Source organism: Mus pahari, chromosome 12 (genome assembly GCF_900095145.1).
Source record: "Mus pahari chromosome 12, PAHARI_EIJ_v1.1, whole genome shotgun sequence".
In the NCBI taxonomy this organism is placed as follows: domain Eukaryota; kingdom Metazoa; phylum Chordata; class Mammalia; order Rodentia; family Muridae; genus Mus; species Mus pahari.
In genome coordinates, this window is record NC_034601.1 from 28,986,640 (window position 1) to 28,998,518 (window position 11,879).

Below are 11,879 nucleotides of genomic sequence, written 5' to 3' on the forward strand. Positions count from 1 at the left end.
GGATCCCCTGGAATTGGAGTTACAGACAGTTGTGAGACACAATGTGGGTGCTGGGAACCACATGCTGATCTATATAAGAGCAACAGTGCTCTTTACCACTGAGCCATTCATTATGAGCCCCCAGGCCGTTAGCAAACACACAATGACAGTGGGGAACTGGTAGTTCTCTTAGACGCAGAGGTGGCAAGAGGAAGCTGTGCCTGACTTTCTACACCGACTGCTGAGTAGAATGAACCAGAACTCTTGCTCCGGTCAACAATCCAGCTTCATGCCACTGAAGGAGGTAAGCAGTTAACATTAGATGTGTGTGACTGAGTCACACTGGAACTAAAAGAATTAAGCAGTACAGCCCAAGGAATCTGAAAGATGGCAGCTGCCAAACAAATACCAGTCTCCACGAAAGCTTCCGAGAGAGCTGCTCATTACAGTACCAATGCAGTGATTACAAGTTAAAGACCATGATACAATCGATGCTGCAGTCTCTCCCCCTGACCCTGTGCAGGTCCCTGAGCCCTGGTCTCTGAAGCCAGCGACTTTTGGGATACTGCCCATTTTCAGTGTCTTCAGTCTCACTGAACAGCAAGCCTACTCAGATACGCCTCCCAGGCAGCCTTCCTGTACATCTCAGCTGCTTCCAGGCGATTAGCCGCGGCGAGTATTCCCCGGCCTACAATGATGACATCAGAACCGCGTTTCCCGATCACTTCTTGGGGACTGTTATACTGCTGGCCAAGGTGATCCCCTGCAGAGAAACAAAAGCTATTTAACATGATGCAAACTCAGAAAGCCATACAAGTGTCCAGAGAGTATTTACTATATAATACACCTTATTATCCATAACCATTTCTACTACAATTCCATCAAGTTCTCAGCCCTAATCCTGTTTTCGGAAATAATGTAAACCAAACTGGCCTTGAACTCAGAAATCTGCCTGCCTCCCTAATTCCAGTATTAAAGGCATGTAGCACTATACCTGGATAATGACATTTTATTAATAATATCTGTTGTTTTAGAGACATTATGTTAAATGGATTTTGATGCTTTTAGAAGCCTAGGTTCTTTCTTTTTTTTTTTTTTAAAGATCTACCCATCACTCATCTAAGTACACACTGTAGCTGTTTTCAGATGCACCAGAAGAGGGCGTCAGATCTCATTACAGATGGTTGTGAGCCACCATGTGGTTGCTGGGATTTGAACTCAGGACCTCTGGAAGAGCAGTGCTCTTAACCATTGAGCCATCTCTCCAGCCCAGAAGCCTAGGTTCTAACGTGCTATCTAGTGAAAGAATTGCAGGGGTTCTTAATATAGCAGTGAAACGCAGCTTGCTTTGTGTTGAGATTCTATGCTAAGTAGATTTAATATTCATACCATCTCCATGCCTCCCACTATTTTAAGGTCAGTGCTATAAATCCCTACATTTTACAGATTAAGAAGACGAGATTAAAAGTAGTTTACTCTGAGGCTGGGCATGGTAGTGCACACCTTTAATCCCAGCACTTGGGTGGCAGAAGCAGGCGGATCTCTTGAGTTTGAGGCCAGGACAGCCAGAGGTAAAATAGAGAGATCCTATCTCAAAAAAATAAGTTGTTTAATGTTTGGGCTGGAGCTCAGTGTGCCTACTACGCAAGGCCTTACTTTAACCAGTTGGGAATGGTGGCCTATGCACTCAGGCATTTGAGACCGGCCTATACTACACAAGAAGCCAGGTGTGGTCGTGCACACCTTTAATCCCAGCAACAGGGAGGCAGGAGAATCTTCTGAGTTCAAGGCATTCTGGTCTACAGAGAGTTCCAGGACAAAATAGAGATCCTGTCTAAAACAAAACCAGGATACACAGAATGGAGGGGCAAATAACTCAAATCTTTTCAACTGCAGTTTAAAAGTTACCAAGAGTTGTTGACTTCCAAGGCCACTTAGTCTGTGGAGGTCTATCTACTCCATAATGTACAAAATTTGAGAATGTTTAAAGTAAATCCAAACAAAAGGCAGTGCTTTTTTTCCCCCTCAATATGGCAAATACTATATAAAATAATCCTAATAATTCAGTGTTGGAAAAATCAGTTCTTTTACCCTAACACACCTGTCACATTATCCACTGCTTCAGGTCTATCATCTGGGTAGAGCTGAGGGACCAGCTCTTCCAGAGTACTCATCTTGAAAGACCTGATCTGGAAGAGATTCCTAGAAATACTCAACAGGCACAAAACACTACCAGCTGAGCTACATCCCTGAGCCTTGACCAATCCACCTCTAGGGAGCCTGACCTTTACCTGTCCTACAGGACAGTTACACTCTTGTTGGCCGGCAGAGGCGAGGTACTGGAGACTTAACCTAGAGCCTTGTGTCAGCTAAGCACACACTATTTAGAACTACATCCAGCCCTTATCCATGCCTTATCCATGGATAGGATAAGCCCTATCCATGTTTTTACACCCTGGCTTGCTGCATATGAGATGGTTACAAGTTTAAGAACCACAGTCAGGCACTGGCACAGCAAAGTTGCTGACAATCATCTGTTTAGTTAAGGGTTTTCCAGACCCGCTGGAACACAGAATGCTTCCTCAGAGTACCAAATAGGAAATGCTAACCCAAAATATCAGGTTTCTAGCCAGCATGATGGCACATGCCTTTAGTCCCAACACCTGGGAGGCAGAGTTAAATTAAGCAGATCTCACCACGTACCATCTCAAAAGTAGTCTTCAATCCTAAAATTAAACTGTTTTACACAGTACACACTATTACCAGGTCAAAAGGCTCATTCACTGCTCTAGATCAGTGATTCTCAACCTTCCTAATGCAAAAATGCTGACCCTGCCCCCAACCATAAAACTCTTTCATTGCTACTCCATAACTGATATGTGAGCCCCCTCCTCTAAAAGGGGTTGGTTGGACCCACCGGTTGAGAACTGTTGTTCTAGACTAAGACAACACCATCACAGTTTACAATGTGTTCCTCTGCCTGACGTGGATAAGGAAATGAGTTTGGAAGAGCCATAGCTAGCATACTTACCCCCTGTTTCTAACTGAACTCCTGGGGTCAAGTGAAGAAACTCTGGTTTCATGCTTACTCGGGAGCCAGAAATGAAGCCAATGACAAATTTACAGTGCTCCTCAGCCATTCCGACCTAAATGGGACACATTGGGCAGCATTACAAGTACACAGTAATACAACTAAGGTCCTGAGATGACCCCCTTTGCCCAAGGAGCCATGCTTGAAAGACAAGATGCTGCTTAGCTCTTCCTTGTACCAATGCCCAATGGCTCACCTACCTGGAAGGAGGATTTGAGGTGTGTACGGCCGCACCTTCAAGACCTAAGCCAACACTCTTCCAGCACTTTCTCTTTGGCACCTGCTTTCCACTGGCCTCATTCCTGCACTATTTCCTCATAGGCACATGCTAACCTTGCCACCAGCTACTACCACAATAAGGAAGAGCTTAACCTGGAGCCAGACCTCACCCCAAGATCTTTTGCATTTGACTAGGAAGCTGGTATTTATGGTCCATTCAGGAACTTAAATTTACCATAGAGGGCAAGATATAGATAGATGGCTCAGCAAGTACTGCTTGCTCTTCTAGGACCCAAGTTCAATTCCTAGCACCCACTTGGTGGCTCACAACTTCAGTTACTGGGAACCCAATGCTCTCTGCTGGCTTCTGTGGGCACTAGGAACACATGTGGTACACAGACAGACATGCAGGCAAAACACCATACAAAAAACATGACTGTGGTCCTTAAAGTATCTTTAAATATCATTTATTCACTTTCTAGATGACTATCCAACTAGAAAATTTACCATAGGAAAACATGAAGAGCAACTTAAAATTCAACCTTTATCTTCAGTTTTGCCTCAAGATGAAAAGCAAACATATGTCTGAATGGGCTGGAGTACAATCCTACTACAAGATCAAAGTGTTCAACTGGTGCTGATAAACTGTCAGAATAGCAGGATTGAGGAAGGGTATGGGGTGAGGCCATGGCTGCCTCAGGCCTCAGATGAAGGTATTTTCTTGCCCTAGAACATAGGGCACAAACAGACCCAGTCTCCTCGCACCCCAGCACCCCAGCACTTACTGCTGCCTTGGTGTAGTTTCCAGTGGCCAAGGAGCCAGCAGAACTCATTTCCGCAATGAGCAGGCAGGCTCGATGTAAAGGCAGACCCACTTCCTGTAAGCCTTTCACAACTCCTGAGCCTGGTACCACGTGGGCATTCACTACATCTGCCCACGAAGCTATTTTAAAGACGCCACCTGAGGACAAATAAAAAAGATATTTGCTAATTTCAAAGATAAAACTACAACCTTTTGCCCAGCCAACTATGGTATGATATTATCTTCTACTAATAAGTTAGAGCGGAGCACTTTATCAGTGGACCCCTGGTTCCATCTGGTAGCTAGGTGAGACGTCACAGTAAGGAAAAATCCTTGCAAAAAGTGCTGCACCTGGTTTATCAGGAACACTGACAGGCTGTTCCTTTTTTTTTTTTTTTTTTGCAGATTTAGATCACTGATCAAGCCTATGCTATTACAGAGGAACGGCTATGAAGATGGAGAGAGTTCAAACAATGTGACATCCTGAAATTCTCCTGAAGACGAGATTTTCCCACTCTATAGAAATCTCTCAGCAACTTTACCCCTACCGGTTTTCTTGGCTGTCCCAATATTATAGGCATTTTTAACATTTAACATTTTTAGCATGCATTTTTAACAGGCAGTAAAAATACAGATTTTTGGAAAAATGAACACACAAGCATAAAATAAAAAGACAGGTTATACTTCAGCCAGCAAGCTAAGCAAGATTGTCCTGGTAGGACATCATTAGTACATGAGGTAGCAGGCAATCCTACTTGAAAGAAAAAAAATTAGGTGTAGGAATGCACTAAAAAAGAAATCATGTGGCGACTTATCTGTTGTACAGAGTAGTGGAAAAGCATCAGATCTACACAGTACAAACTATGGCCACTTTTTTTAAGAGTAGAAATCTGCATGAGAAGGCAGGTATAAGACAGCATTTCCCAAGCCACGTATAAGCCCCTCTCTCTGCCTGGCTGATACTAACTTAAATGGGGAAGAAGTGTATTAACACATTCTGCTAAGTAGTACTTAATATTTTTCTATTCTTTCCTATATTGGCAATTTTCAGCCAGTGTCAATACATTTTGTTTTGCCTGCCCAGAACTCAGACACCTTCTGATAGCAGCGCATCCATTTTCTTTATGGGAATTGACAAGATTCCTAGTCCATGATGGTTAAACAGAGTTCGACCTTGTAGTGGTAGGAGCAGGTGTATTCCCCAGGCCAACTAATGAAGGGAGTTTACACAGAGGTAAGAGTGAGGCGTGGAATTCCCTACCCGGGAAACAAATCAACAAAGAAAGGAGAACACAGCGGAGATATGGCGAGAAGCAAGGCCAGCTCAGTGCCCGACAGCTCTCTCCTGCTGACTTACATGAGCCAACACACCTTCCCTTCAGCCAGTCTATTTCTGAACACACTTACTTTCATACTGCTTTTTAACTGTGTTTCCTATATCAGCAAATTTCCTGTCTTCAAATATTAAGAACTCATGGCGTTTTGCCAGAGCTGTCAACTCCTCCATCACATCCAGAGTAAAATCATTCAGAATATCGACATGAGTTTTGAGCATGCAGATGCTGGGTCCCAAGGTGTCTGCGAGCTGCAGCAGCTCCCTGGCCTCCGACACATCAGCAGACAGACACAGATTGGTCTCCTTCTTCTGCATGAGCCGGAGAAGCTTTGAGGCAAGTGGATGGGTTCCGGGCAGCTCGGCTCGAGCACCAAAGCTGAGTTCTTTGCACGCTTTCTTCTCAGGAGGGGGAAGACCATTATGATTAGCTGCTGAGAAAACATTCTCCTGAATGAACCTCTTCACTCTCTCGGCCATGTCAGCGTCGATCTTTTTCTGCTGCTGGAGAATCTCCAGCATTTGGGACAGCGTGCACACGGCGTGGAGGCGGATCCCCTGGGCCTGCAGCTTGTCCTTGCCTCCCTGTTCCCGGTCCAACAGCACTATGGCGTCAGTTACCTTTATACCCTCCTTCTGAAGAACTTCCACAGTCTCCAAAACACTGGCCCCGCTGGTGACGACGTCCTCAATGATCAGACAGGTCTGCCCCGGATTAATCTCTCCTTCTACAAGGCGCTTGGTACCTAGAGAAGAAAAGCTTCTGTTGAAACAATATGGAAGATAGTTCGGCTAGCACAAGATGTATTCCGAGTCTACGCTTGCTATGAACCTATAAAGAGTTAAGACTATTTAAATCTTATTTGCGTTCATTTATTTTGAAGCTACTTTCTATTCATCAATGCGCCACAACTATTTGTTCGCTATCCTCTGTATCTCCAAATTATCAATTATATACAGAATAGTTAATAGTAAAACAACTGTGTAACAACTCATTTTTTTCTGAGCAATGTGGAGTTTTTTTAAAAATAAGATCACTTATACAGTAATGAAAGACAGAATAGGCCAATATCATCAATAAAAATCATTCCTTTCCCATATATATAAGTTTACCACTCATGACCAATTGAACAACCTGCTTTTTTAAAAAAGCCATTTAAAGTGTGTGACACATGCTTAGGAGGTTAAAATAGGAGGGCTGCCAGAGCCCTAGAATCAGCTTAGGCCATGCAGGCCGGTCAGGGATCTACAGCAAGACTCTGCCTCAAACAAAGTAAAGGTTAGGGAGCAGGCTCAGTGGCCCAAGAACACAGCTGCTCTTTCAGAGAACCAGGTTCAATTGCCAGCACCCACAGGGCAGCTCACAACTCTATTAACTACAGTTCTAGGGACTCCAATGCCCTTATAGCCTCTGCTGGCACACATGCATACATGCAGGTAAAGCACTCATAAACAAACTCAGGTGGGGAACATTTCATAACTTCTTGCATACTGAAACCACAATGAATTATCCACTGTGACTTCTCCACCCTTAAGCCCCACTATAATCTACACAATATAAGTAACTCAGGCTCTAGACTTCATACTCACTTTTTGAGATTCAGTTTTATACTTAAGTGGGACCCAGCGCCCAAACTCAGGCCAGCGTTAGCTGCAGGCTTCTCTACCCATTGAGCTATCTCACTGTCCTCTCACAAGTCTCAGAAGCAAACCCAAGACATTACATAGTTTACCTTAAAAGATCTCTTTTTAAAAAAACTAACAAGGCACCACCATATCACATCAATATAAACAAAAATCTCACTAATTCTCTAATATTAAGTAACAGCTCAGCTCTCATATTTTTAGATTGATTTTCAGGTTCTAAAGCAAACACACCTGACATGGACCCCAACAAAAGATGTGTTCCCAAGGTGTCTATGCAGTTTCAATACAGGGATCTTACTCCTCATGACTGCGTGCATTTGAATGTAAATATACCTACAGCTATGTGCTCCTAGAACATTCTGCTGCTGAAGAAAGGGCCAATACAAAGGTTGGGGTTCGCCAAGCACTTTGTTTCTACTGCCCAGTCAACACCACGTATTTCAGACGCAGCCTGTGCGGAAAGGTCTCCCGTAGCAAGAGTCAGCAACTCGACAGCTGACCAGGCCTGAGAGCATTCACCAGCTCTAGTAAACATCGGGCCGAGAGAGAACAAAATCCTAGCAGGTCACGTATTAACTTGAGGCTTAGGATATTTTTATTTTACCATAATCCTTTGTTTCCTTCCTCCTAATGAGCATGGGAATGTGATTGGCTGAGCAGATAACTGTCGCCAGTGGTAACGCTGTATAAGGAACTCCACACACACTGTCAAAACTGATCCCGGCATTTTTGGCAGTTTGGAATAAAATGTCTGCGACCTGTAAAAAAAAAAAAAAGAACACATATACTTTCCATTATCACTACTTCAAATGACATATGAACCATGCCACAGCACAACAGAAATGGAAAGACATGACCCCAGGAGATTTTTTTTAATTAAAGCCTAAGATATAAATGCATTATTCATAACAATTTACCATTTGAGTATCTATGCCTTCTAAGCACTGCGACTAAAGACACGCACCACTTCCACCAGGCCAAATCAAGCATAGTTTAATGTTAGAATGCATACTCTCATCCAACACTACCTCTAAAATAAAATTTTACGCTGGGCAGTGGTGACACATGCCTTTAATCCCAGCACTTGGGAGGCAGAGGCAGGTGGATTTCTGAGTTCAAGGCCAGCCAGGGCTACACAGAGAAACCCTGTCTCGAAAAACCAAAAATAAATAAATAAATGAAATGAAATGAAAATTTAAAGGCTCATGGTTGCCTTGTAAACCAGGTTAGCTCTTTAAAATACTTTATTTCTTGTACATCTATCACTTAAGAATGAGAGGTTTTGCCGGGCGTGGTGGCGCACGCCTTTAATTCCGGCACTTGGGAGGCGGAGGCAGGTGGATTTCTGAGTTCGAGGCCAGCTTGGTCTACACAATGAGTTCCAGGATAGCCAGGGCTATACAGAGAAACCCTGTCTCGAAAAAGCATGAGTACATTGTAGCTCATCTTCAGACTATAGCTGTCTTCAGACACACCAGAAGAGGGCATCGAGTCCCATTACAGATGGTTGTAGCCACTATGTGGTTGCGGGGAATTGAAGTGAGGACCTCTAGAAGAGCAATCAGTGCTCTTCACACTGTCATCTACTTTTGAGGTTCGGAAGGGTCAAAACTGGCCTCAACTCGTGTTGCTGTTCCTGCCTAATCAGCCACCCAGGTGCTGGGATTATGGGCATGTTCTACTCATGCCTCCCTTCTTCTGTAGTTTGAAAAGCTTGTGACTATTTTTAAGTTACAAAGTATGTAATTTCTAATACTAAAATCATGGACATACTCAGAACTGTTATAACACCATCTGTAATGAATGTGGGGAGAAGGTAGGTACTAGGGCTAAGTGATAGAGCACTTTGCCTGGTATACTTATAGCCCAGGACCCAAGCCTCAGTAACTCACACACACACACACACACACACACACACACACACACACACACACACTGCTAGATAAGACTATGAAAACTGAAACATTTGTTTTCTCAAATTAATATTATCACTCCACTATGTCCACGGTATTACACTACAATACATATTTCTTCCTGCAGGCTTTTACTGATCTGTCATGGTTTACATGCACCTAAACCAAGATGTATAGTAACTGAAACTTAAGATTACCAAGTTAAGGGCTGAAGAGATGGCTCAGTGGGTAAGAGCACTGACCGCTCTTCTGAAGGTCCTGAGTTCAAATCCCAGCAACCACACAGTGGCTCACAGCCACCCATAATGAGATCTGATGCCCTCTTCTGGTGTGTCTGAAGTCAGCTACAGTGTATTTATGTATAATAATAAAAAATAAATCTTTAAAAAGAAAAAAAAAAGATTACCAAATTAAATACATTCCATGATTAAGTCTGCTAGACACTCTTAGCACTTATCACTCACATGAGCATATACCTAAAACATAAACCCACAAATCATAAGAGTAAAAGAAGTGACTTGGGGAATTTGTTTTTTAGGTAGATAAATACTATAGTTTCCCTCCAATTGTTTATGTGTGTACATGACCAGTCAATTATCACTTATTCCTAGGAAGTTAGAAGCATATTGGCTTTTTGGGCAGGGACATATATCTCTGAGAGCACCTATTTACATAAACCTCTTTAAAATTTTAATCAGACAGTTCTTGGTAAAACAGTTCCAAATCATAGTAAGATTCCAGATGGTGAAAAGCCAATAGTTCAAACCACGTCAGTCAGGGTTTCAATCTACTCACAACAATTAGGCAAAATGCGTACCCAAGAAACAAACCTTAAGCTGGGCGTGGTGGCACACACCTTTAATCCCAGCACTCGGGAGGCAGAGGCAGGCGGATTTCTGAGTTCGAGGCCAGCCTGGTCTACAAAGTGAGGTCCAGATGGAAATATTCTACAGTTACACTAGGCAACAAAGTAGCCACTAGTCACCTTTAACTATTAGTTTGTTTGGTCTTGAGACAAATTCTTGTGTAGCCCAGGCTGGCCTCGAGCCCACTATGCAGCAGGGCTGTGATGACCTTTAACTTTTGCCTCCAGCCCAGTGCTTTATTTATTAACAATTCTGGCAGGCACACTGGCTCATCTGGTAAAGGTTTTTCTGCCCAGCCTGACCACCTAAGTTCAATCCCTTTAACCCTCAAGACAGAGAGGGTGGGAGAGAACACACGCAGGCCAAGTCGTCTCTGACCTTCCAAAGTGTACCACGGCACGCGCACACCTGGACACACACCCACACCCACGATAAACGTAATAAAAAAAACTTCACAATGCTCAATATCCACCCAGAGTTGCTAGCAACACTTCCTGCCATTTCCAACCTTTTGTTCTAAATGCCATCTGCATGCCATCTGCATGCAGTTTGGCTGGCGGCTTGTTATTCCAGCATTGCCTCACGGCCGACTTAGCAGTGACTCACAGACAACCGACTCGAGGTTTGAGAAACACCAGGTTAGAAACCTCTAAGTGCACACTTACCACCTCCCTTCCCCCCAAAAAATCTGCCTTTCTGGTATCCACCATATGGCTTTCATCTCTTGCTACTGGCCATGTACTATTAAATCGAGTCCTTTGATCCGCTACTAATTTCTCCATCCTCCCGCCTTTTCCTTTTCTAATTGTCACTTTCTGGGGGTTAAGTACACAGAACTCACTCAAGGACTTCTCCGCCGGCCAGAGCCCGACACCGGGACTCTCGCAAAGCACGTGTCTACCCCGATCGGTCAAGAAACAAGGTCCCAAAGAAGCCGAAGGCTCCCGGTCCCCAAGCTCCTCCACACTCTCCAGACCAGCAGTCTGGTGGGCTTGCCTGCCTGGTCTGTGGCTCTCCCTTACCCCCAATTCCGGCCACCCCCCGCCATCTCCAGCTCTGCTTTCCCGCCACCCGGAGCCATCCCGTCCCTCGGGGCTGGTACCTGACTGAGAAGACGCGGGCGTGACACGATGCCCCGCAGGTCGATGTAGACTGGGGAGGAGAGCCCGCTCTTCAGTACGAAGCTCCCGAACTTGAAAGCCTGCACGTCATACAGCTCGGCGACCAAGGGGCCCAGGGCTTGGCGGACGACCTCCATTCTCGCGCGCTCAGTTCGCTCGGGAAGCCGAGGGGCTTGGGGCCCGTGACGTCACCCAGAAGCCCCGCCTCTTCCGCCCCCCTTTCCGGCCTGGGTCGCGGGCTCCCTCGAGTGTGCCCGATGCTTCCTGGTTGAGGAGCTGGGTTTTCAAACCTGCAAGCTAGATGGAAGCCCGATTTCCCCCGGAGGGATCAATAGGCTTCGTTTATTTATTTATTTTTTTATGGTTTATTTTGTTTGTTTTGTTTATAGCTTAGCGCTTCTTTATCTGATCCAGTCACTGTTAACAGCCACTTCCCTACTCTCTCAGGGTTTCTTTCCAGAAAATAAAAATCCACTAAAACAGAGCCTGTGGCTACCTTCTTGTATTAATTTCACAGCAGTTGGCGTGGTAGAGTTTCACAGTAACTTGCACATAGAAACATGAAGCAGGTCATCGTGCACTCAGGAGCTGACAAAGAAACGTGTGCTTACTTCCTTTAGACCACTTGGAGTGTACTGGATGAAGAAGGGTGGGGCCCGTTAGGGAGGATGAACTGACAAGTTTCGGCTATCTGGAAGGAGAATGTTGGGCAGTTTGAAAACTCAAGCAGATTTGGTTTACAAAACCATTAGCTGGTTAGGTGAACTCCTGTAGTCCTGGCTACTTAAGAACCTGAAACGGAGCCGGGCGGTGGTGGCACACGCCTTTAATCCCAGCACTTGGGAGGCAGAGGCAGGCGGATTTCTGAGTTCAAGGCCAGCCTGGTCTACAAAGTGAGTACCAGGACA

At 44.7% G+C, this 11,879-nt stretch overlaps 1 protein-coding gene across 1 annotated transcript; it reads right to left on the bottom strand.

Annotated features, from left to right (window-relative positions):
• Positions 1 to 398: 398 nt before the first annotated feature.
• On the bottom strand, positions 399 to 11,147 carry Umps (uridine monophosphate synthetase). The gene is made up of 6 exons (XM_021209321.2): positions 10,953 to 11,147; positions 7,676 to 7,829; positions 5,499 to 6,170; positions 4,075 to 4,250; positions 3,011 to 3,125; positions 399 to 742 (listed from the first exon to the last, which is right to left on the bottom strand). Exons 1-6 carry the CDS (start codon positions 11,106 to 11,108, stop codon positions 570 to 572), a joined length of 1,446 nt encoding a protein of 481 aa, XP_021064980.1. The 5' UTR covers positions 11,109 to 11,147; the 3' UTR covers positions 399 to 569.
• Positions 11,148 to 11,879: the final 732 nt, after the last annotated feature.